General features: G+C 36.9%; 3 protein-coding genes and 1 pseudogene across 6 annotated transcripts; 3 read left to right on the top strand and 1 right to left on the bottom strand.

Moving 5' to 3' along the window:
• Positions 1-1,822: 1,822 nt before the first annotated feature.
• On the top strand, positions 1,823-6,351 carry LOC145066408 (kinesin-like protein KIN-7F). Of its 2 annotated transcripts, none has more exons than XM_079013679.1 (14): positions 1,823-1,903; positions 2,480-2,859; positions 2,983-3,072; positions 3,148-3,248; positions 3,322-3,435; positions 3,529-3,610; positions 3,751-3,818; positions 3,916-3,981; positions 4,093-4,217; positions 4,299-4,626; positions 4,704-4,808; positions 4,879-5,475; positions 5,563-5,792; positions 5,887-6,351. In XM_079013679.1, exons 2-14 carry the CDS (start codon positions 2,640-2,642, stop codon positions 6,203-6,205), a joined length of 2,445 nt encoding a protein of 814 aa, XP_078869805.1. In that variant the 5' UTR covers positions 1,823-1,903; positions 2,480-2,639; the 3' UTR covers positions 6,206-6,351. The 2 variants fall into 2 exon arrangements, with proteins under 2 accessions (XP_078869805.1, XP_078869882.1); XM_079013756.1 differs by lacking the exon at positions 1,823-1,903 and adding an exon at positions 1,909-2,025.
• Positions 6,352-6,362: 11 nt separating this feature from the next.
• Positions 6,363-9,747, bottom strand: ARC6 (Chaperone DnaJ-domain superfamily protein). The gene is made up of 6 exons (XM_079013854.1): positions 9,160-9,747; positions 8,729-8,953; positions 8,389-8,649; positions 7,374-8,301; positions 7,074-7,210; positions 6,363-6,807 (listed from the first exon to the last, which is right to left on the bottom strand). Exons 1-6 carry the CDS (start codon positions 9,697-9,699, stop codon positions 6,514-6,516), a joined length of 2,385 nt encoding a protein of 794 aa, XP_078869980.1. The 5' UTR covers positions 9,700-9,747; the 3' UTR covers positions 6,363-6,513.
• Positions 9,748-13,264: 3,517 nt separating this feature from the next.
• On the top strand, positions 13,265-16,783 carry EMB2757 (Transducin/WD40 repeat-like superfamily protein). Of its 3 annotated transcripts, none has more exons than XR_013688743.1 (14): positions 13,265-13,421; positions 14,040-14,163; positions 14,268-14,330; positions 14,460-14,531; positions 14,624-14,680; positions 14,776-14,981; positions 15,071-15,164; positions 15,232-15,326; positions 15,406-15,472; positions 15,568-15,650; positions 15,787-15,834; positions 16,100-16,206; positions 16,364-16,427; positions 16,493-16,565. XR_013688743.1 is itself a non-coding variant. In XM_079013539.1 (14 exons), exons 2-14 carry the CDS (start codon positions 14,060-14,062, stop codon positions 16,586-16,588), a joined length of 1,161 nt encoding a protein of 386 aa, XP_078869665.1. In that variant the 5' UTR covers positions 13,265-13,421; positions 14,040-14,059; the 3' UTR covers positions 16,589-16,783. The 3 variants fall into 3 exon arrangements, 2 of the variants coding, with proteins under 2 accessions (XP_078869665.1, XP_078869599.1); XM_079013539.1 differs by having other exon boundaries at positions 15,106-15,164; positions 15,236-15,326; positions 15,787-15,878; positions 16,493-16,783; XM_079013473.1 differs by having other exon boundaries at positions 15,787-15,878; positions 16,493-16,783.
• Positions 16,784-17,637: 854 nt separating this feature from the next.
• Positions 17,638-19,496, top strand: LOC145066155 (aldehyde oxidase GLOX pseudogene; annotated as a pseudogene).
• Positions 19,497-26,287: the final 6,791 nt, after the last annotated feature.

Raw genomic sequence — 26,287 nt, 5'->3', positions numbered from 1 at the left:
ATGTATTTTATTAATTAAAAATTAGATTAAATACAAATTTACTTAAATACCCTAATAAAATGATTGGCTGATAAGTGTTCTCGCGTTCTCAACCTTTTAGGCGTTCTCATTTGATCATACTCCTATATATATATATATATATATATATATATATATATATATATATATATATATATATATATATATATATATATATATATATATATATTATGTTTACTTAAGATCTATGTTGGATGAAAGATCTAAACCTCTTTCTTTTCAGATCTAAACTTTTCCTTCCAGATCTGAACCTTTTCTTTCATATCTAAACTTTTCCTTCCAGATCTGAACCTTTTCCTTCAGATCTAGACTTTCTCACTTCATATCTAAACTTTTTAGATCTAAACTTTATATATGAATAATTTATACTTGAGATCTATGCTTTTAAACTTCGTTTTCATATCTGAACTGTATATGTATTTTATATCTACAAATATGTTAGGTAAAACATGGGTAGATGAAATAGTTGGTGTGTGATGAAATAAAATGATGAGAGGCCTCGGTGTTGACGATGATCCAGTCATCTAGTGTAGTATGGATGACGACCACAAACTTTTTTAGGAAGTCCAGTGGAACGCTAGCAGACTCGCAACCTGTAAGTGTTTGTGAACGATGTGTTCACCGGTGTACTCCAATCTCCCCTATGATTGCATTACGGACCTATATGGTTGAGGAATCCCCTTAGCAGTAGTGTCCATCCCGATGAAATTCTTTAGGATAGGTCCCTTATAATAGATGTTTTAGGGACGTAAAGTGAGGATAACGGGAACTGGTAATCGGGTTGGATAATTGTTGAAAATAATAAACTTATTTATTGTGAGTTGAAAACCCTATATGCTCATCAGACTCCCCAGTCTGACCCACTCAGTTTCTTGTATTACAGGTAGTGTCAAGGGCATAGTTGGATGATCTGACGAAAGATTATAGATTTTAGGCCAGTAGAAAATAAATAGAATGTTGTAAGGTCTATGTTATTTTGAGGCCAAATTTTGTTTTGTGGCCTATGATGTTTTTGGTTTATGCTTATGATCTATATCGATGTTGACATCTCGAGTTTGTAATATAATGAAAATATATTTCTTTAAGGAAATGTTTTGATAAATCTTTATCATATTTTGTTTTGAGAACAAATTCCGCAACACTTTTCTTTGAAAGATTACTCTGATTTTATTATAAAAGCATAAACGAAATCGGTCTTTTCTGGCCGTGAAAATAGGGATGTCACAGATACACGAAAATTAGCTCTCGTTTTTCTTCAAACACTCATAAAAAAATCTTTCTAGCAATTTGGCTTATGATTTATATGCCTAGAATCGTAAGTGTCATTTTGGATTATCTTAGGCTGAATTTCTTGTAACCCAGACATATGGTAGAAATATCAGTTCGAAAAATGTTCACACGATCAAAATTGATATCCAAATCTCCGCTACAAATCCTATTTATCTACAGAAGAATGTGCTAAAGCTAAAAAAGAAGAGTATGCATCAAAGGTTGAAATTTTGGAATTTTGGAAATATAACAAATTTTGGAAATATAAGGTTGAAACCTATTGCATTTTGTTAAGTCGCTACGTGATATAGTTTTTAGATTTGAAGTGTATTTTTTTTAAGAGGATTAAAATTCAAATTTAATAGGTCGTTGAGATGGCGGTCTATTTTGAAAGGTTCTGAAAAATTATTATCGAAACAAATTCTTTGGTTCTCCACCATTTTCGTTCCTTACTCTTCACCACCACAATTCTCTCACTAGAATCATGTCAATTGGGTCTATTTGTCTCTTATTTAGCGAATTTGCATCATCTTGTACGATCATTAGGTCCCCGCGCTTTGCTATATCGTGGTTCGATCCCCATTGAGGAATTGAGGTGATCAAAATTTTAATCTCTTTCAAACCACTCTGCTATATAACTGAAACTTTGTATACGAATTCATGATTCCTTTTAATGTTTATCACATTGCTGATTGTTGTACGAATTCACCTTTTAAGGTACTGGTTATTAATTTGTTATCATATGAATGGAACATGATCTTCAGTTGTTCCTCAATTACATGATTCCGAGTTAATGTCCATTGCGTTTATCATCTTTGAAAGAGAATGGATTTCAATGTTGATGCTTGTAGGGATCAATCATCTATAATTGTTCATATTGAATTCTTAATATGGAGTTGCACCTTTTAATCATGTCTGCATTGAAAATGGCGTCATGAATTCATGGTTATCTAACTGATCAATGGTGACCTTGTAATTTGTGACATGCTCGGGTTCGATATCTCAAAATGTAGATAATCTTCAAAATGTCAATCATAAGGCAATTTATTGTATACACCAATATAATAATTTAGTAATACTGTAACATGTAGCATGCTGAACAAATGTTTGATGAATCAAAAGGCAAAAAATTTATAGAACATTTATGCATCTGTTGGTTATTATTTTGCAGATATAGTATTTGAAAGGGGAACTCCATATATTTTTGGTATATAGAGGGAAATCAGGGCTTGTTAGTTTTATTCCCTCTCATCCTTGTGGAGAGAGGGAACATCAATTCATTAGCCTTTTTCAAAATCTTGTTGTGCCTGTGCTCTTGTTAAGCATATAAAATGAAGTCGCTTACTGGAGACGAGATAAATCAAGGTGGTGGACAAGAGCCAGGTGCACATGGAGAAAAGATATTTGTCTCTGTGAGGGTGAGGCCTTTGAATGAAAAGGAAATTGCCAAGAATGATTCTTGTGATTGGGAATGCGTAAGCAATGACACAATCCTTTACAAAAGTGGCTTAGCAGAACAACGATCAACACACCCAAATGCCTACACATTTGGTAAGCAATCTCCATCTCCATGTGAAAGTATATTCTTGAACTTCATATCCTTTAAAAGAATACCCACAAAAAGTTTCTAGTATATTGTTTATTTCTGACTTGTGATTGTTATCTTGGAAACAGACAGAGTATACGGATGTGATAGTACAACAAAACAAGTGTACGAGGAGGGAGTCAAAAAAGTTGCTCTTTCAGCTCTTAATGGCATTAATTGTGAGTCGTATTAACTTATTATCATGATATTGAATAATATTGCGTATGGTGTTGTTAATTAAATTGTTTTTGCAGCAAGTGTCTTTGCATATGGGCAGACAAGCAGTGGGAAGACATACACCATGACTGGAATCACTCAATATGCGATATCAGATATATTTGATTACATCAAAAAGGTAATTGAAGAGAAAAAATGAAATTTATTTTTTATGTATAACTTAATCTTATGGATAAGTTTTTTGTATACAGCAAAATGATAGGGAATTCGTGCTGAAATTTTCTGCCATTGAAATCTACAATGAATGTGTTAGAGACCTTCTTAGTGCAGATGGTACTCAACTCAGACTCCTTGATGATCCGGTGGTGAGTGTTGTCCTATTTTTAGTGAAAATAGTCCATTTATTAAACAAATATTTTGAAAATTTTCAATTTTTTTTTTTTTTTTGATATCATCAGAAAGGGACAGTTGTAGATAAACTCACAGAGATCCGTTTGAAAAACTGGACCCATCTAATGCAACTCCTTGGCATGTGCGAAGGTAACATTTATTAAGCCCCATTTGTTGTATTGTATTTGGGGTGTATATGTATTGGACTTCAAATACGCCTAATTGCCCCCTCATCCTCATAATCTAAGATTAGCCATTCTGATAATGTATTTGGAATTCCAATTTTGTAGCTCAAAGACATATTGGGGAGACATCAATGAACGAAGTGAGCTCAAGGTCCCACCAGATTATCCGATTGGTACTCTATGCATATCAACAACTTTAAACAAACTTAAACTTTCTTATATCTTGACTTCTTGACTAATTGACTTGACTCATTATTTTATTTTTTTCAGACAATTGAAAGTTCCCCCAGTGAATTCGCAAGGATTGGCAGTGCAAGCAGCCTTACAGCTACTGTGGTATGAATATTGAATGCTTCACCTTCAGTATATATTTTTTTTCTCTTTTGATTCTTGTTATTGATTCTTGAAGTTTAAATTAAAAATATCTAAATTTGTTTTTTTGTGTAGAACTTTGTTGATCTAGCAGGAAGTGAACGTGCTTCCCAAACCTTATCAGCTGGTACACGGCTAAAAGAAGGATGCCACATAAATCGCAGTCTACTAACACTTGGAACTGTTATCCGCAAATTGAGGTTTGCACTTTCATTGGTCTATTTTCTCAAAATACAATACAACTTTTGTAACAAACATGTTTGTTTATAATGTGGATGCAGCAAATCAAGAAATGGTCACGTGCCTTACAGAGACTCAAAGCTAACCCGTATACTACAAAACTCTCTTGGAGGCAATGCAAGAACTGCAATAGTATGCACTTTGAGCCCTGCACATGCTCATCTTGAGCAATCAAGAAACACCCTTTTGTTTGCTGTGTGTGCCAAGGAAGTCAGAACCAGTGCCCAGGTGAATGTGGTCGTGTCAGAGAAAGCATTGGTCAAACAGTTGCAACGAGAAATGGAAAGATTGCAAAGAGAGTTGAAGAACATGTCTGCAGCAAATAATAACGAATCTGTAATCAAAGAAAAAGAGTCTCAAATAGAAGATGTCAGTATAGTATCCCCATTACATGTTTGATCTAATAGAATCCATAAGTAACTAACTTTGTTTTACTGTGACTACAGATGCAACAAGAGATAAAAGATTTGACTCAAGAACGTGATCTTGCTCGAACTCGCCTTGAGGAAATACTAAGAGCAGCTGGAATTGATCAGAGTTTACTTCCATGGGTATAGTTGTTTTTTGTTTTTTTCTTTTGACATTTAAAATCCTCATAATGTATTCTGTTATATGATGTAGAACGAATCTCGGCCCTTGCGTACTGGTTCATGGGACGGGCGTTTACCATCATCAGACACATCCTTCAATGCTCCAATCACCACATACAGCAAGGATGAATTAAACATCCCAAATGAAGACTCCTACTTTTTTGATAGAATCTCCTCGAGTCAGTTCATGGATCGATATTTACCTGACCCATCCCACGAATGGGAGAAATCAAGGTCAAATTCATCAGGCAGCTGCAAAGAACTAGAGTGTATGGAGAATGATCAGGAGGAGCAATCTTCTCGCTCTTCAGGTTCTTCAGTTGTGGACAAAACTTATTCAAGAACTGCAAGTTTGACAAGAAGCACAAGCTGCAGTGCGGTTATTGAAGAGATGACTCCTGAATACAATGTGGTGGCTGAAAGTATGGTTACCAAGGAAGTTGAAGGGGATGCATCCGGAAGAAGTCTTCAATCCAAATCAGAATCGGATATCAAATCGATGTGCAGACAAGATTCTGATGAGAAAGACATGAAGCAGAGTGAGGGGAGTGTTTTTATCTATTCTCCAACCAGAACACTTAAAGAAGTCATGAGGGATGATCTTAAAGGAGAGTACGTCAATTACATGGTAAGGAGTGGACACAATAGTTGTTGATTCATGAGTCATGAGTCATGAGTCATGAGTATGTTGTTATTGATTTGGTTATGATATCAGGCGGAGACACCTCGAGCCATTGGATCAGCAAAGGAAGATAATGACTGGGAATTGTTGTTTGAGGAGCAAAGAAGGAAGATAATCAAATTGTGGGATGAATGCAACATTCCATTGATTCACAGGACCTACTTTTTCTTGCTCATCCAAGGCGATCCATCTGATTCCGTCTACATTGAGATCGAGCTCCGCCGACTATCCTTCCTCCAGAAAGCAGTAGATCACGCCTCAAGGTTTGCTTACACATATCATAATACTTACATTTCATTTGTTTACTCGTACTGATATCTTTGTTTGTTTGTTGATGGGTGGGTAATAAAATAAAAGCACAAGGGCAATGGATTTGGAGAGGGCGATGCTAAGCAGGAAACTATTGAGGAAATACTCAGCAAAGGAAAGGGAAGGTCTTTTTGTCAAGTGGGGAGTTGATTTGCAGTCACGAAACAGGAGGGTACAATTGTCCCAACTGCTATGGACAAAAACAGATGACATGGAGCATGCTAAGGAGAGTGCTGAGATTGTTGCAAAGCTTGTTGGACTTGTTGATCCAAGCCAAACACCAAAGGAGATGTTGTTTGCCCCAACGCAGGAATCACAAACCATGCGCCCCAGCTGGAGGGACACCTTCTCTTTGCTCGGATATTAACTATCTCATCAAAACCCCAACCACCAAAAATATCCTACCATAATAATTAACATATATATCAATTTACCAATAATGGTGGAAGCTATATACATATAGCAGCATCATGCGTGTACCTTTGATTTGTACTTGATGCAATAAAAATATTACTTTCATCATATGATATCACTATGCATGCAAACTTGTATTTTGTTTTACTTTCATTCAACACAATTGCAAACTGATCTAACAATGAAAACAGTAATTTAAAAAAAAAAAAAAAAAAAAAAAAAAAAAGCTGAAAGCTACATATGATATGATATATATACAGATTATGATTTGAGGACGGCTCCTTTTGTGATCTTCCATCCTGCTTTAGCATCATGTGACATCTCGTACCTGGTTGTGTAGGTTGAATTATACGAGTCATTGTTTTCAGGGTTGGTCAAATCTGTCAACTGAGCAGACTCTTCCAGGGTTGCTTCAACAACAGCTAGGCCTCCATCAAGGGAGATGGTGACACTGTCAATTGTAATATTTAAGAGACTGTAGTCCCAAAACCAACTGTGTTCACCAATTTCAATTGCTCTTTCTTGCCAGATCTTCAGCATCTGACCATCCAATATCTGCAATTTTGAAAAATATCCACATAAATAAATATAGTATCTTTTGCACGTTTCATTTTAGGACCAAAAGATGCAATATTTTACCAATCACCTATCTACATATCAGTAAAAAGGTGAACATTGTTGCGTAACAAAGTGAATCCAATAGAATTTGGTGGAAACTTTTCTCATAACTTTTAAATAGTCTAGAAAATAATAAAGTAACAGCTTCTTAGCAGTTGTATAAGAATGCATAGTTGTGATAAACTAAAAAACACTGACTTCACCTCTGACAATTTTTCATGGCAATGATCAGGTCCAAGGGCCTGGGATTTAATGGTCTGCCACTTGCGAACTAGACTTTCTGCAAGTCTTGCATCCATTCTAGGAATTTCTACAGCATCTTCACTTACAGACTCCCCTGCTGCAATGATTGGAAGAATGAAAGATGGATGGGTCAACTTGGTAATAATATCATATTCTAAATTCATAATACATCCACCAATATAGAAAATAATAGTGTTATTATGTGGTAAAATCAATAATTTGACATAAAACTACAAGTGCTTTTCGGTATTAGAACATACCCGCGTTGATGACATCAGAAGCCATAGCTGAACCAACTTCTTTGTTGGTAGTAGAAGAAGGGCCTCTCTTGGATGGCATAAGTTTCAATCCAGCCAAAGTCAACAGCCCCACCACCACCCCACCACACATAATCTTCACCGCAGCATCTTTTATCCTATAAGTAATCATTTCTTGTTCCTTAATCTCATCAACAGTAATCACATCCACCGGAAAACCGCCATCCTGCCGCCTGTCCAACTCACTCTCCACCACAAAAGAATCATCAAACTCACGCCTAACACTCTCTGTTTCACCAACAGGGAAAACCTTCTGTAACGCCTTAATTGCCCCTATCTTTACGCTATCAAGAACCGCAGTAGCTCCGGCACCGATCCTCGCAATGGCAGCGGCAGCCGCCAACGGTGAACCACCAACTCCCGCCAGCCGTTCCAAATATCTTAGTACAACCGGATCATCATAGTAATCCACAAGCCTAAATTGCACATCCGTTGTCTCCCGGAATCTTGGAAACACAACCTCCATTAACCATGTTTCTAGGAGCTTACAAAGGCCTGGAAGGAGGTCGTTTTCAGGGTCATCTTGGGAATTTTCCATGACAAATGTAGTGATAGACGGGTCCCGGTAATGTGAGTTTTCGTTATTTAAGCCTAACCATGAACGACATTCGTCTACTTCACCTACTAGAAGCGAACAGAGACCTCTTTCTAATGCGAAATCAATCTCACGGCTTTCTTTAATGTTGTAAAGAGATGAATTGCCTAATGGGGTTACTTTGATTTGTTGAAGTTGTTGAAATAAATTGTCCGCATCTTGAATAAGATGAGGCTTTTTATCCATGAAAGCTTGTGCTACAAGTGCTAAAGCAACTCCATAAACTTCAAAACTTTCTGCTGGGATGTTACCTGGTGTGGCTACAAAGAGTTCAACCTTCAAAAGAGAAAGAAAAATCATCAAAAGAAACAAAAGATAGTAGATTTTATAGGAATATCAAGAAAGTATATAAAAATTGCTAACCTGCTCCGCTGCTGTCATCCTCAAATAGGCTTCATTCATGAAATCTTCACGTGTAAAACCGCCAGCAACAGCGGCGGCACCACCTCCTCCAACTGCCCATAAAATATTGCGTACACCTTGAAGACCTTCCATTCTTCTTGTTCTGTATTCATCATCAAGAGGTAAGGCCAGAAGCTCTAGAACATAACGTGGGTTTATCTCTTCCAAAGTTTCATCAATTTGTGCTTGTAGATCTGGTGCAAGGCTGCTTGCACCTTCTTCCTAAATGAGAGCAGATAAACAAGAACAACATAATTAACCATGGGGTTTCACGAACTTAAAACTTCATTAAAAGTCGTACCTGTAATAACTTCAGTGCCCTCTCCAACAATTCACAACCCTTGATATAATCTGGAGGAGACAAGGCCATTGTGTCCCTTGAAATTTCAACATAGGACAGTGCCATTGCCAACACAACATCTTGCTTAAATGATTTGGGTAGTCTCTCTTTCAGTAAACTTTCACCAATTTCAAGCACTAATTCATCCTCTCCAGCTTCTTGCAATACACACAGGGCTCCAGGAACCTTGAAAAGTTTAATATAAACTAAATTTTAGTCAATGTTGTTCATAAAAATCATAATCAGGACTAGTAAGTAAGATCGCTGGCTGACTTCTTCTTTCTTCAGTTATTCTTTCCTGGTCAATTCTAGTGCAATTCATATATAATTCTGCATTTCTCTGATGGAATATAACACTAAAAGAGGGATAGGGAAGAGAATAAGAGAATTACATTGTCCCATGGAACATCGGTGAGGATTGTATCGAATTCTTCATCTGCAAGCCCTTTATTATATTCTCTTTTCGAGCTAGGGTTTGCTAGGGTTTCACAAGCTGCTTGAAGAATCTGCCTCCGGCTAATCAATGCGTCGTCACTATAGCCATACTGAGGTGGTTTCAAAGCTCTAGCTTCATAACATCTTCTAATTCCGTCTCCGAGGAAGTGAGCCTCCGCGCCGAGCACTCGGTAGAAGTCGATGGGGATAGACACGTGGCGGTCAGGGGCGGTAGAGAGCGTGGGAGGGTAGGGTGGAGTGAGGGTAGTGGCGGTTAGGTCGTTAGGGTCGGCATTATTGGTCGTGGGCAGGAATTGGAAGTCGGAAAAGAGACGGTGGGCCCATTTGCTAGCGGAGAAGCTACTGGAAACGGTATTACTGCTACTAGGTCCACCGCTGATAGCGTGCGGTTTTAGGTGTTTCTTAGTGTTTGAAGTCGGAAACGGGGTGGACAACGGAACACAGACGCCGATTCTCAGGTGGCCGAGAGCTTCCATCGGAATGCAACTTTTCAGTGTCGTTACTCAGATATTCCGACTTGTAGCGAGATTTTGATGTAAAGTTTCGTTTCACCTCTTTTAGTTTTGATAATACCTAAACGACCCTTATAATTTCCAAAAAAACTTTACAAAATTTTACAAGTGCCATAGGAAAACAAAAAAAATTATATTATGCATGGACACATAGCTATATCATCATTATTATATTATGTAAAAAGCCACTACACTCTTTATATAACTACACTTATACATGCATTCATGAAATATATAAAATCATAAGTTTTCCGCCACTAAGGTTTCCATCAAGACAAGTGTAAATTTTCAATAATTAGTCCATAATATTGTTAATTAATTACAACTTAAGGTTAACCTCAAAATCCTACATACACTATAAAATAGAAACCTATGCTTAAGACACACTTAACCTTTAATCCCCCGAGACATCAATTTTGATAGTTTATTCGAGCTCAAAACTACGGATAATAATGTTACATGCCTAGTGCTTACCGCATTCACCGACAACCTTGCAAGTCACTCCTAGAACAATATCAAATTACATTAAATGATCATACTTAGTGGTTCACTCAACGAGACTTAAAATAATGATGATATTTAGTTGTTCACTCTACAAGACTTCAAATAAAATTCATGACTCTAAACATTTTTGTCACTAGGTTATAAATAAAGCCTATTAAGGTTCTAAAACCACATTAAAATATCCAAAACGTAGGGATTTTAAAAATTTTCCATACAGATATAAACAATAACATATCATCTTAGAAGATTTTACACGTTATGTGTTTACCCAACATCACAAACACAAATGTGTTTCCGAGAATGGCTCATACATGTAACAAAACAAAAGCAATTATAATTATTCAAAGTATCAAAATGAACCATCCCATATCATCACTTATCCTAAGTCAAGTAGCTCTAATAACAAACTCATATAGCATCAATTAATGTCAAATTTTATTATACATCTAACTCATACAATATATAGACAGACCCGGTTTTAAGTGGGGGCAAGATGTAGGCATGCAAAAACCGGTTTTTTTTCTGAACCGGACCGGTTCAGAAAACCGGTTCGGTTCCGGTCAACGTAGTCAAAACCGGTTCAGCCCCAAAAATATCCGAACATGTGTAAACCGGTTCGGTTTAATAGAATCCGGTTCAGCAAAAACCGGTCCAAAAACGGTTCAAAACCGGTTCGACGCAAATAAGTTTTTTTTTTTTTTTTTTTTTTTTTTTTTTTTTTTTTTTGTTTTTGGGCTAATAAGTGTAAAATAGGAATGATTTTTTTTTTGTTTAGAGTATAAAGCACTAGATTGTCTTAAACCAAAAAAAAAAATTGGCTTCATAGTAGGTGGTTTGGGGGATTGGGAAGGCAAAGATATCAATGTACCTCCCGAGCTCGCTACTTGGGGTGTTAGACCGAGCTCGTTTGGAATTTTCATTCCTCAAAGTATTATAAAGCCTAATTGTTTCGTTATTTTGGTGAGAAGTGGATCCGGATGCCCCCGTATTTTGCATCATGTCATGAATGTTTGTTGAACCATATTTTGTTAAATAAACTTCAAACAAATTTTGAAACTTCCTTTGATGCATAATCCATGTCATCATCCATTAAACCCAAATGGTAACAAATATTTTCAATTAAAGTCTCAACCCCCCCCCCCCCCCCCCCCCAACATTTAGAGTCGGATTCAAAGCGGCGGAACAAGTAATAATGGGAGACATTTATTGAAAATATTTTTTTAACTTTGCTTTCATCGGTTTCATCATATTAGCAAACATTGTGCTCCTCATTTCAAACTCATTTATTTTCGCACACATTAAAAAAATTTGGTTTAAAACTAAACAACTTGTAGGATAATAAACACCCGATAAAAAAGTAGTTGCTTTTTTAAAAACATCAAGCATGTCTGTAACAAGTTTGATAGTATCCCAACTTGATTCCAGATAAGTCGTAACCTTATTACGGTCCGCAAGGTTGTCATGGAACATTTTTAAAGTATCTTTTTGACGTAAGGCACATTCAAACATTTTGCAAGTGGAGTTCCATCGGGTATTATTTTCCCAATTCGGACCTAAAAAGAGGGCATTCGCATCGACACAAAATTGCATATAATTATGATATCGAGTGTTACTAGAACTAAAAATATCTTTTAGCATGTCTTTGAAACCATCTGTTATAGTTTCAATGCTAGTTAGTCCATCTTGCACAACCAAATTAATGATATGTGCAACACATCGACTATGAAAAAAAACACCATCGCAAATTGGTTTATATTTTAGTTTTAGTTGTCCAACCGCGACAATGTTGTTTGAAGCATTATCAAAAGATATAGAAAAAAATCTTTCCTTCAAGTTTATAAGTTTTGATCACACAATCTAAAATTTTAAATAAATTTCTACCGATGTGCGGGTACTCAAACAATTCAAACGTAATCGTACGCTTCATCATTACCCAATTAGTTGGATTAATCCAATGAGCGGTAACACAAAGGTACGCATCCGGTGAACCGTGAGCAGCCGTCCAAACATCACAAGTTAAATTCACACCGGTTTCTAAAGATTGAAATCCTAAAATCATTTCATTTTTTACAAGTTTCCACATTTCAATACAATCACGTCTAATAGAAGTACGACTCACATGGCAATATCGTGGTTGGAGAGTATCTTGGATGAGTGAAGTCAATCGTTTGCTGTCGAAGTGGTCAAAGACAAACATTCTTGAATCACGAATTTCGCCATCTTATCCCGAACTTTACTCAAATTGTAACTCCACAATGTTGCATCATTCGTCATTGTTGTTTGATTATGTCCCGACCCAAATTTCACCGCGGGGCATCTTTTGGTCATATGAGTTTTCAATGTCGAATTCCCTTTTTCATTAAAATAAGCACCACATTTCTTGCGTCGCGCTCTTTTTGTACCGTTCGACATTACACACAAATCATAGTTGCACCAAATAGCCGGATTTCTATTTGTTTCTTTGATGCTATCAACGGTAGGATTGTTTGATGAATCTCCAACACCAATGGAAGCCGAATCCATTGTTTGAATTAAGATGGTTTTTTGAACTAAGAGAGGTTTTTTGAGGAATGGTTAAGGTAAAGTGGAGACCTAAACATCTAATACATATATATATACTATAAGGAATGGTTAATATGGTCAAAAAAGAGCCAAAATCGGGTCCTTAACAGCCTCAAACGGCTATATAGCCGTTAGGAAAAGACAAAAAAACGGTAACATTCGAAAACCGGTTCGGAAAACCGGATCATCACCGGTTCAGCAAACCGGATAAAAAAACGGTTCCAAACCGGTCTCAAAGTGAAATTGGGCGGATTGGTCGGATCGGTTCACATGCGGTTCGGTTCTTAAGTGAACCGGTTCAGGCCTAAACCGGTTTCCGGTTCAGCGACCGGTTCGGTTCCGGTTTTTTTGCACACGCCTAGGCCAAGATGGACATGTGCAGGGCCCAAATGTTTTAGGAGTCCAATTTTTGTTTAATGCTATATTCAGGAATAGGCCCAAAAAATACAAAGGATAGATCGATCAGTCCACAGTCCGCACGCGAAGGCAGAAGGCAGACGGCCAGACGCGATCATTCAAGGCTTCAAGCGAGGGAGTTGGTCACAGGTGGGGCCGCGTGTGCGGTGCCTGGTTCTTCGTCTTCATCAAACCCTCTAGGTATCGGCTCTTCCTCTCAAAAGGTACTTCCATCATCTCATAATTCTTCATTCTTCAACTTCTTGTAGTTAGGTTTGAACTACCATCCAAAATGATACGCTATTCTTGTCAATTCCTTCTTGCAATATGGTCTAGGTAAACTATATAAATGAACAAATGTGATCTTAATTATGTGAATATGGTGTGATCACTAATTATTTTAGGTGATGTAAAGATGCTCGAAAATCGAAACGGATTCCATTGAATTCTACCTGAGAGAATTTGCTATAAAGTTTATAGTCGTTTTAAAAAAACTTTAGTTTATATAATTTAATTCGTTACACGTTAGGACTCTGGGCTTTTTTTCGGGCTCGTCTTCTGCATTTGAATCCTCACGACCAGCCCTGCTCATACAAGTTGATAGCAAACCTTGTTACCATTATCTATGTCCAAAAGTTATTCATATATTATAGCTATTGTGAACGTTATGAAGAAAAAAATGAACTTGATTAGAAAATACCATTTAGTAATGTTGGTATCAGATTTTCAAAGAAGAAGTTGCTTTGATATCAAAGTCCTTTGTTTGGTTGGTGTTGGATTGGTAAGCTAAGCACCAACAAAATTGGCTCTGCAAGGTGTTTGATGTTATGTCTGAATGACAGGATTCAGGATTGTGATCAAGATGAGCAAGAGACCACCACCTGACCCAGTGGCAGTGTTGAGAGGCCATCGTGCTTCTGTCATGGATGTATGTTTCCATCCTTCTCAAAACTTGGTATTCTCAGGGTAGGTATTTCCCTTTTTCTTTTTGTTAAAAAAAAAGTTATCTTTAAAGTATGTGCCTTTGCCAACCATTACATGTTTTCATGGGAGTTTTACTTTTACTGCAGCTCTTCAGATGGTGAATTACGAATTTGGGACAGCGTGCAACATCGAACTATCTCATCTGCATGGTATACACTACAAATTCTTTGCTTTCTTTATATTTTTTCTTCTGTTTCCCAAAAGTAACACTTTATCTAGACAACACTTAATGAGAGAAAAAAAACAGGGTTCAAGTATTTCCTATGAATTTAATGCAGGGTACATAGTGCAGCACATGGGATTATAAGTGTTTCAACCAGTCCCTCAATTGGAAACAATAGAGTTATAAGGTTCTTATTACCTTATTTAACATTCTCAAGTTTCAAGAGTGAACTTTTCGGTGGTAAATATTTTTTGATTATGTGTTTTCATATGAATACAGCCAGGGCAAGGATGGAACTGTTAAGTGTTGGGATATTGATCATGGGGAATTGTCAAGGTATTCTAAAAACTTCTTAAGCAACAAAAAGATTCAGTTGTCTCACTTGTGGAAATTGATGTGAATGTAGAAGATATAATTTTTGATACTGACAGGACACCTTCCATCACAATTGATGCAAACACCTATCACTTCTGCAAGCTTTCATTAGTGAAGACGCCTTCTGATGACCCAATAAAACCTGAAAAGAAGGTACATCATCACGTGACAGAAGCCATTGAAGTTTCTGATCAAATAAGTTCTCATGACATCCAAGAAGAGGATCAAGAGAATGTGGTACAAAATTCCAACACATTTCAAGGTACTTTTCTCCTATTTTAGACCAATGTTCGGTTTCATGGGAATATATGTAGCTTTTTTTTTTGGTAATGACATATGTTTGTATTGAAGGGCATATATATATATATATAAATTTCTGTTATCAGGTTTTGACCATGTGGAAGGGCGTCCATATGTGGCTATGGCTGGATCAGAGCTATCTGAGGTATGAACATGATGATCTCAAGTTTTATGTTTCTTTTCTCCATGATGTTTACTTGAAATATCAAAAGGAAGGTTGAATTATGGGATCTCAATGCTGCAGAAAGGTTTGCAAGGTTACCACATTCTTCTACTGCCTCCACAAATCAATTTACTAAAGGGAAAGGTACCTAAGTTATACAACATTATTTCATTACTAGAAATAAAAATTATTATGGTTTAATATCATATATTTACTTCCACAGGTATGTGCATGGCAGTTGAAGCTTTTTTGGTACCTCAACAACAGGGATTTCTACATGTCTTAGCAGGGTTTGTACTTAACTTTATAGGAAATCAGGAAATGGACTTGTCTTGATTCTTGAAATGACATATGAAGAAGTCCTGATTATGTTTTATGTATGCAGTTATGAGGATGGAACAATGGGTTGGTGGGATTTAAGGAATCCTGAGGTTCCATTAACTTCTGTGAGGTTTCATTCAGAACCAGGTGTGTTGACTTGTTATTTCTTTTACCAATTTATATTTTTCAACCAGTTCAATTCATAGCTAGTAAAATATTGCATCTTTTGTTTATAAAATGAAACATTGTTTGTTACTAACATAGAAATTGCTGCATCCACCAGTTCTAAGCTTGTCACTGGATGAGATGATGAACGGAGGCATTTCAGGAGGTGCAGATGATAAAATTGTCTTATTTACTTTGGATCATTCATTGGTATGATTTACGAAAAAAAAAAAAACCATAAGCCATATCTTCTAATATTAATATAAATTTCTATTAATCATTCTTTAAATCTGTTAATTTGATGAAAACATTGACATATACTTCCATCGTCCATTTGTCCCGTAAAAGTTTCAAGAATCTCAATTTTCATATAATGTTTCGGATTTTTTAATCTTGTAAATATAATTAATTAATTTTTGATCATGTGTTAGGGTTCTTGCGTGATGAAAAAAGAAATCAATTTGGAGCGACCCGGCATAGCTGGTACTTCCATCCGTGCAGATGGTAAAATATTCGGGACTGCTGGCTGGGATCATAGGTTAGTACAATTTAATCATACTTCTTCAGGGACTAAATTCACTAAAAAAATTATATTTTAGTTGCTAAATCGATAAAATGATTAAAGTATGCTGTAGTTTCCTGTATTTTGCTCTGATATAAAAAAATGGTTTGTTTTTTTTTTCATGCGATGACAGGATCAGAATATATAATTACAAAAAAGGAAATCCTTTGGCGATATTAAAGTATCACCGTGCCACGGTATATGCCACCTGTCATTATATTTTTATTTTGTATTTTTATTTATGTTTTGTTTGTTTTTGCAGTGCAATGCGATTTCGTTTGCTGCAGATTGCAAAAAAATGGCGTCAGCATCTGAAGACACTACTGTGGCACTTTGGGAGCTTTATCCTTCTACTTGATCTCACTTTATAAAATACCAGCATTTCACTTATGTTTGATCCATTGCATTCCAATATGTATTTATTGCATTTTACTCTTTAAACCTGATATAGGCTAGGCAATGTAATAACAATGTACTTACATTTCTACATGTAACAAAAACTTCAAATTATTTACCCATAAATTTAATAGCATCTTATGTACATTTTTTTTTATCAATCATACTAATGATTACAGTTTGTTTAAGGTATTTATGGTTATTTATTTTTTGACGAGTTAATTACCAAAATCTACGTAAGAAAAATTAGCAATTGTTATGGGGGACAGTTGGCAGTTGGGTTTTTTGGGTAAGAAGGTGAACAAGTGGGAGGACTTATTGTTCCTTTAGAGCTGTGCCAGAATCACCGAAAGCTTTCATCACCAGAATAAGCACACAATTCTCTATTCAGAGGGAAGCTATTCAACATATTCCATTCCATTGCTTCCACAAAAAAAAACGTACACTTTCCTACAATGGAATGATGGATGCCACCGCACATGATTTTTTCTTTTTTTGTAATCTTTCTCAGAATATATATATTAGCTTTTTGTAGGCTGTCCTTGTCCTACTTATTTATTTTATTTTCTATACATGTGATATATGACATCAAATCCTGAACGTACTTATAAACTTTATCTGTATGAGACCTGAAATGGTATTATACTGAAATTGATCTTCTACAATTAATTGGAGAATAAATAAAACCAAATGCTTAAAAATATTATATATAGTTAGTAATCAAGATTTCCACCCCTCAAAATACTTTGTAACTAATCAAAAAGTCAAAATATGGATTTTATTAGGCTTTTATTTTAACATTCGTTCAAATAGTAGTTTGTATAACATTATGCTTATGGCTGTAAAGTAAAAAGTAAAAACGTAGACGAGTATGGTTTCCTCGACATCAACCTCAAATATTAGGCATGCATGCACGTGCAATGTTCGAATCACTACAGCTTAAAAAAGAGCCATGGTGTATGTTCTTCAAAGTTAGAAACTTTTTAATATACTTCCATTAAAATAAAAAGAAAGATTCATAGAGATAGCCATTAGCTAACCAGAGAAGTGTTAGACGGTGGTTACGGGTTACCAGTGGAAACACTTTACACTTTACACCGCCGCATATTCTATATAAACCCGCCAATTGGTAATTTAGGGGTGACTCCATTTCCGCCACCACCAACACCACAAATTAACAAATGGCTTTCCCCTCTCCAGTCTTTCATCTAGTTCTCCTCCTCCTCCTCCTCCATTCGCCACCATGTCCAGCTACCTCCGGTGGATCATGGTCCCTCCTCCTCCCAACCATTGGCATCTCCGCCATGCACATGCAACTCCTCCCCACCGACCGTGTCGTCATATACGACCGCACCGATTTCGGCACCTCCAACATCTCTCTCCGGGATGGTAAATGCCGCCCCAAATCCACCGACTGCTCCGCCCACTCCGTTGAGTATGATGTCCTCCATAACTCTGTCCGTCCACTCATGGTCCTCACTGACGTATGGTGTTCATCGGGGACATTAATGCCCGATGGGACACTAGTCCAGACAGGTGGAACATATGAAGGAGATCGGGTTGTCCGTGTTTATAAATCATGTGATGATTGTGATTGGCAGGAGATACAATCTGGACTGAGTCAGTCAAGATGGTACGCCACTAATCACATACTGCCTGACGGCCGCCAAATCATTATTGGTGGCCGTCAGGCATTTAATTACGAATTTTACCCCAAGATCTCGTCAGCCGAGAATGCTCCTAGCTTGCCGTTTTTGGTTCAGACCAATGAACCAAATATCGAAAATAATTTATACCCATTTGTGTTTTTAAACACAGACGGACATTTTTTCATTTATGCGAACGATCGCGCTATTTTATTCGATTATGTTCGGAATCAAGTCGTCAAGACTTACCCAACAATACCCGGTGGCGACCCGAGGAATTACCCGAGCACCGGTTCTGCGGTACTACTCCCACTGCGTGTTGTACAAGGGAAAACAAGTGATGTTGAAGTTTTAATTTGTGGGGGTGCACCTAAGGAAGCTTTTGTTAATGCAAATAATGGAAAATTTGATGGTGCTTTGGATACTTGTGGCAGGATAAAAATATCCGACCCGAATCCACAATGGGTCATGGAAACCATGCCTTTAGCACGTGTCATGGGTGATATGTTATTATTACCAAATGGTAACGTTTTGATTATCAATGGCGGATCCGCGGGGGTTGCGGGTTGGGAACTAGGGCGGGACCCGGTTTTATGCCCGGTAATCTATCAGCCTAACAATCGAATTGGATCTCGGTTCGAGTTGCAGAAACGAACCACCATACCTCGAATGTATCATTCCACTGCTATTCTGCTTCGAGATGGTCGGGTTCTTGTAGGTGGTAGTAACCCACATGATAAATATGAGTTTGCCAACGTACTTTATCCCACTGAATTAAGCTTGGAGGCATTTTCACCAGCTTATTTGGATCCAAGCTCATCAAAATTACGCCCATCTATAATCTCACCTAGAACCGTGATCCATCACGGCGAACGGATGTTCATCCGGTTCAATGTTTTATGCCCCGTGGATCCGAATTTGGTCTCGGTCACAATGGTGGCTCCACCATTTAACACACATTCATTTTCCATGAGTCAAAGGCTGTTGATACTAGATACTGGAAACACCACAGTAGCAGTCGGGAAATCTCACTACGAAGTAAGTGTGATAACACCGGGATCTGTTAATGTTGCTCCGCCGGGGAATTACATTTTATTTGTGGTCTATCAAGGCATTCCAAGTGAAGGCATTTGGGTTTGCATACAATAATGTTTTCTTAATTCTTACCCAATTTTTAGAATATTTTAAGTCTTTTTTCTATTTTAATTGTACACTCATTTATTATTTGTAGATACATTTATTTTGTGACTGTGACTTATAATATTGATATATGGAGATTTTTGGAGGTCATTTCTAATGAAATCATATTTATGTTGAAAAAGGTTAAAACCAATTTTTGATGATTTAAATTGTTTATTGCAAGTATAATGTGTAATCCGAGAAGATTATGTATACGTATGTTGATTAGGTTGACATGCATCTCTTTATTTTGATTTGTATTACAAAGTGGAGTATTGGTCGTACGTAAAAAACAAATAATAAAGTAAGAGTGAGTGTGGTGCGGATCGGTGCGGTTTTTTTTGTTAAAACCGAACCGTAGACAACAAATGTGATTTTTAAGCGGTGCGGATTTTTGGTTTTTCAATGCAATGTTATTTTATTTGGTTTTAAACCACATAACTAAATTTGGTATAGTTTTTTTTGACGCGGTTTTAAACTTCGTGTGGTTGTTTCTTTTACACTTTGTTTACATAAATTACATTTGTTGCGTAGGAAGGCAAATCCGTCGACATTTCAATATAAAGGTCAACTATATTACATCTACATATACATATCTATAATTAAATCCATGAAATAGATTTTTAACTTTATCAATAATGACTATATACTTTTTTTATAAGGAGGATCATGTGATGACTTTTTAACTCATCTCATCTGCTTTTGTGCAATGGTTCAGGAGTGACAAAGAGACTTTAAGAACTCATCTAAAAGACATCTCCTTCCGAATTCTATTAATCCCGCTTGGTATAAATAGATTTTCTAATAATTAAATAATAAACATTTTATATAATTATTTAATATGTATAAATAGATATGGTTCGGTTGTTGCTTCGGTTTGCTTATGCGATGTGGTTCGGGTTTTTGGGTTCAGTATATACTTCAAAATCGCACCGCACCGAAAAAATCGGTTTTGCAAAACTAAAAACCGCACCATCGATTTCTGTTTATCGATATTGAAAATAAGTTTTGGAATTAAGAACTTAATAAGTGACTTAATGGACCATTTTTTTGGTTTCGAAAATAATAAATATAAACATGTATAGGAAAGAGTAGTCGGATGATATCTGGGAATTTGAGGTCGAGGGGAAAGAGCCAAATGACACTAGGTGGTGTTTGAGAAGCTTAGAATCGAGAAAGAAGTATATCGGTTGCTAAGTATTGAGCTAAATGCGAGTACTTTTACCTTTGAAACTCTTGTCCTCATTATACGAGTATTTTGATTTGTGATTTCTCTAATGTGCAATACTAAACATGTTTTCATAGCATTTGTATGCTATATTGTGCAGATTGTGTTCTCTTTACTAAATGATTATATTTATGATTCGACGATGTCCTTTATTGAGTTAAGGACATACTTTTGATAAATGTGATTTTGCTATGGGAAACTTACCTCATTTTCGGGTCCATGTACCCTTTGATCTTTATTGTGAGTTATCGGAAGCATACATCCCTTATTAATGATCTTGTGTTTTGGAAACCATCTAACATATACTTGATTGATATTTTCTTATATGTGCATATACTGGTTTGCACTCATGAAATAAGATTTTTGAAAGTGGCTTGATGTCAAAAGCATGATATCTATTTTGAAAGTGTTTTAGTATCCTATTTGTTCATACATACAAGGATGGGTGACTTATGTGTTCATATTCTGAATCCATTACATGTTGAGTTGTTGTGAGTAGATTTCTAGATAATCTGTAACTAGACCTGGCAATCCGTGTCTGCGTGTCGTGTATTCATGTTAGACACGAATTTACACGACACGAATTTGTTAAACACGAACACGACACGAATTATAAAACTTGTTTGGGGTATCAAACACGAACACGACACGTAAAAAAATCGTGTGACACGTGACACGACACGAATAGACACGTTTTTTAGCCGTGTTATACGAAAACACGAATAAACATGTTTTTAATTGCTTTTTTTAAGCTAGGACTATAAGCTAATTATTGATTTTTACGCAATTGGTCCCTAATATATTATAAATATAAAATTAAACCCTAAAGTATATAAGTGTATATATGTGTTTGTACGTGTCACGTGTCAACATGAATTTGTATCATGTCGTATACGTGTCTAAACAGGTAAATTTGTGTTTGGCACGTGTAACACACGAAACACGAATTTAAAATACGTGTCAAACACAAATAAACACGAAACACGAATTTCTAAAACACATATACGGAAAACTTTTATCGTGTTCGTGTCGTATATCAAATTGTCAGGTCTATCTGTAACACTTGAATCTTGGTAAGTTTCTCTTTTGCCCTTGCATTATTTAATTTGTCCAAATTCGTCCTTGAGTTGTATGTGGGGCATACCACAAGGTATGATTAGCGTACAAGCTGTAAAGCGAGTACGCGGGGCGTACCAAGTAGTATGCTTAGCGTACTCATGCGAAGGTTGGGTCGGGGATCCGAAGGTGTACACTAGGCGTATAGGAGTGTACGCGGGGCGTACGTGATGACTTTGAAAACCCTAATTTCCGGGGTTGGCCACTATATAATCATCCTTATGGATATGAAACCCTCATTTATTTAGCCTCCTTGTCCTCCTAGCCCCACACTCGAAACCCTAACTCTATAGCTGAGTGTTCTTGAGCTCAGAAGGTCTTTTGGGTGCATTTTTGGTGTTTGAAGGAAGGAGATCATCTTGAAGCTTCATTGGAAGAGTAGGAGCTTGTAGATCTTGGTTATCATCATCTTTTGGCACTCATTTGAGGTATAAAGCTTTGAACATGTTGTGTTATAGCTTAGATCTCCTTTGTTTGAGTTATGGACCCTTTTTGGTCCCATAGATGAGATCTTGTGTATTATTATAATTTCTGAAGCTTAGTGTTGCTACTCTTGGTGTTCTTTTTGTCCTAGAGTTATAAACTTGTCATCTTTGAAGATTAGAAACATCCATGCATGAGTTATTGCCATTGTTATGAAATTAGAATGTTATAAATCGAAGTTGGGATCTTTTGGGGGATGTAAAGTCACCAAGTCAGTGACTTTATGATTCTAGATACTCTTTGGGACTCAGATCTGTGTTTTGGACCATTTGACTTAAGCATTAAGAGCTTAATGGAAGAAATGGCTTAATGAGGGAGTAGGTTGGGCGTACAAGCCATGCAGTGTGTACGCTTAGCGTACAGCTGAGTACGCCCTACGTACTCCGTCAGTTTGGGCTTCACACCTTTTTGGGCCTCGGTTGGGCCATTTCTTTGGACTTTGTTGCTTTGGGCCTTTTGGTCCATCTGATATCAAGCTTTTGGGCTAAGGGAAATTTATTGGGCTTTAGGGTAAGGCCCATATGGGGGTTGGGCCCAATTTGGAAAATTGGGCCATTAGTGTGCCTTAGTGGATCAATTGGTTTTGGGGATTTGGGTTATGGATTTGAGCCACAGTTTTGGTTCAAGCTATGCCAGGGGTACAATGGTCATTTTAACCCAAGTATGGATTATTGGCTATAGTTTAGAACCCAAGTGTTCATTGGGAGTTATTTTGTACTGATAGCTCGGGGAGTCGTCAGGACAGCAGCTAGGGATTTCTTTCAGTGAGCTTCAGCATTCGATGTGAGTTTCGTTACTGGGTTTAGCGAGTCTAAGGCACCGATGCCGACCCTTATTTATTATGATAGGATGCTAGGAGTTTGTGAGCGAGGCCTGAGGATTGGAACATATGCTAGTGTTTATGAACATTATATGGGTTAGCATGATTATGTGATATAGATTGTATGTGTATAGCGAGCGAGTGCTAGTGGCAGGCGAGGCCTGAGAATAATAGATCTGTAAACCGACCAGGGCTTAATGCTGGGCGGGGACCGCTGTCGGGCGAGGCCCGATGTTGAGCGGGGGCCCAGTATGTGATTTATTATGTATGGTATGGGGTAGTTTGGGGAACTCACTAAGTTTTGTGCTTATGGTTTTTAGTTGATGTTTTAGGTACTTTTAGTGGCAAGGGGAAGAGCTTAGGGTGGCGGCATTGCACACACCATATGGATTATGCACTTGTTATATCACTCTGACTTTATGATATTGGATACTCTTGTTTTATTTGGGTTGTATGGATAATGATTGGAATACTATGTTATTTAAATTAAAAATGAAATTTTTGGATCATGTTTTTAGGACGTTACAAGTTGGTATCAGAGCTTGGTTTGAGGGATTTGGGCACACTCTCGGGTGTATCCGAACTCAAACTGAGGATTTGGTAAAGTTTTTCAAAAAAGAAACATATTTAAGAAAAGGTTTTTTGTAAAATAAGAAAGGGTGTGGTGCATGCAATCAGCCGAGCTCAAGTAAGTTTTCCTAAATTTGTAACATCCCGACTCCTAGGTATAAATTTAAATTGTTTTATATTCATTTTGACAAGGAAACTCGACGAGTTGGAGGCCCCAACTCGTCATGTAGAGATTGAGATGGTCGCGTGAATTTTAAAATCAACTCAACGAGTTGGAGGACCCCAACTCGACGAGCTGGAGCTGAGTGTGAAAACCCTAATTTTCAGGGTTTGTACCCTATTTAAAGGACCTTAAGCCCTTTATTCCGCCTCCCTCGTCACCTTATCACCCTGAGACAAACCCTAATCGAGCTATCTTCCATTGTAGAGAGTGTGAGGCTAAGAGTGTGTGTTTTGGTGCATTCCTTGAAGGAACTTGAGGAGTAAACGGCTTGGAACAAGAAGGAGTTTTTGGATCCGATATTACGGGTGAGCAAACCCAAACCAAGAAACTGAGAAACCAATTAAAACCGAAACCGAAGCAAAACTGACGGTTAGGGTTTGAATTTTTTGAAAACCGAAAAATCGGGTTCGTTTTCGGTTTTTACCCAGAAACCGACCCATACTTAAAACCGACAAACCGCCCCAAGAAACTGACCCATCCAACCCAAGAAACCGACCCATACTTGATTGTTTTTTGGTTGTAATAGACTATTTCGGGTTTTGGTTGTAACTTGTAATAGACTATTTGTTGTAAGACTCATGTTTTTTGAAGTATTTAACTTAAATTGGGTGTTTTTTGAAGTATTTAACTTGTTGCTTCATTTATGGAAAATAGGTTAAAACCCAAAACCCATGGGTTTAAACCTAGAACCCGTGAATGTATGGGTTGAACCCGAGAAACCGCCCAAACCAACCTCAGAACCCGAGAAACCGAACCGACCAGAAACCGATCCTATTGGGTTCTGAAAACCAGAAACCAACCACTTATGGGTTGGGTTGGGTTTGGGTCCAAAACTGACCCATGCACAGCCCTATCTGTTATCCATTCAGTGTTAACAGCCATTTAGAGGTAAAAAGTCGTTATATTGATAACTTGTTTGTTAGATCTCTCCATTAGAGAGTTTATGGCCATTTTTAGCATTTTCTTGATTCATTATTGGTTTTGAGCTTACCTTGAAGCTAAGACTTCAGATATGTACATTATTAGGCCCTTTAGGCCTAAAGACTCAAGCTTTATCAAGCTTTGGCCAAATTACATGGCATAAACCCTTTGTTGAGCTTTATTTTGGCAAACTTAGCTCTAGATGCCATGCATGGTGTAGCAACCGGTTATTTTAGGTCAAAAAAAGTCAAAGCAAGTCAATAAAAGTCAATGAAAGTCAAATTTTACAACAAAAATCAAATAGTTAAAATAAAATAATGAAATATATTCCACTTTATGAGTTTTCAGTTTTTGGAATCAAAAACCATCTTTTTGACCGAGAATCCTCACCACTGAAAACCCTCACCACTGAGAATCACTTGGAACCGAGAACCTCCCTTGACCGAAATCCCTTGGCCGAAGACCTTCTAGACCGAGAACCCTTGGTTCTCGGTTGGAGCATAGACCGAAATCGGTTGGAGGATAAGCCGAGAACACAAATCTTATCCGATGGCACACATTTCAAAGTGATAAAATACACATTTCAATGCATGTGTCACATCAATTTATCCTCATGTGTGTGTGTGTATATATATATATATACACACACACACATAGGCCGAAAACACTCCCACTTCTCTTATTTCATTTTCACAATCAATTACAATTCTCTCAAAACTCATATGACAATCATCAAATCTTCATCAATTTCTCAAGAACACATTCAAACCATTCCCACGAAACTATTCCTTCAAGATTAAGTTCTTAAGAATCATTGTATGTTCCTATAAAATTTAGTGTTTTTACAAACACTTTCATATTATTTCGACTAATTTATACATATTAATACATGTTAAATACTATTAGGATTACGGCTATTTTCATGTATTCAAACTTGACGAACATCCCTAACACTTCGTTATCCAGCCAAGAACACACCCGAGGTGAGTTCATACCCCTACAGTTTTCATAATTTTTATATGTTTTTAGGGGGGGGGGGGGTTGGGGGAATATATATGGATACACTTTTGATTACAATAAAACTTTAACCCTTTTGTAGCATGTTGAAAAAAAAGAGTATAATTATATAAACGAACATATATAATTATTTCATTTCATTTGATTATCACGACAAATTTGATAATAATAGACAAAGGGTTCACTATTTCAACGAAACATTTGTATAAACTATAATAGGTATAGTTTATGGAACATTCACACTATTTTACCCTATTGGGGACACTGAAATAATTATTTAAAAAATGATTATTTTCTTACTATGTAAATACTATAAAAGGATGATACATACAGTTATAAGAAAAGGAGTTTTCATATTACTACACGTGAACAGTCAATATGGTTTTGTGAGTCATGTCTTCGTGTACACCTAAGTACCCACAAAAGTCATGTATTATAACCAAAGTCTCCTGGAGGGA

The sequence above is a fragment of the Lactuca serriola genome, chromosome 1 (genome assembly GCF_051521515.1).
Source record: "Lactuca serriola cultivar US96UC23 chromosome 1, Lser_US96UC23_V15, whole genome shotgun sequence".
Classification (NCBI taxonomy): domain Eukaryota; kingdom Viridiplantae; phylum Streptophyta; class Magnoliopsida; order Asterales; family Asteraceae; genus Lactuca; species Lactuca serriola.
Note: the sequence above shows the minus strand (reverse complement) of the source record. Positions and strands in the feature narration are given on the sequence as shown.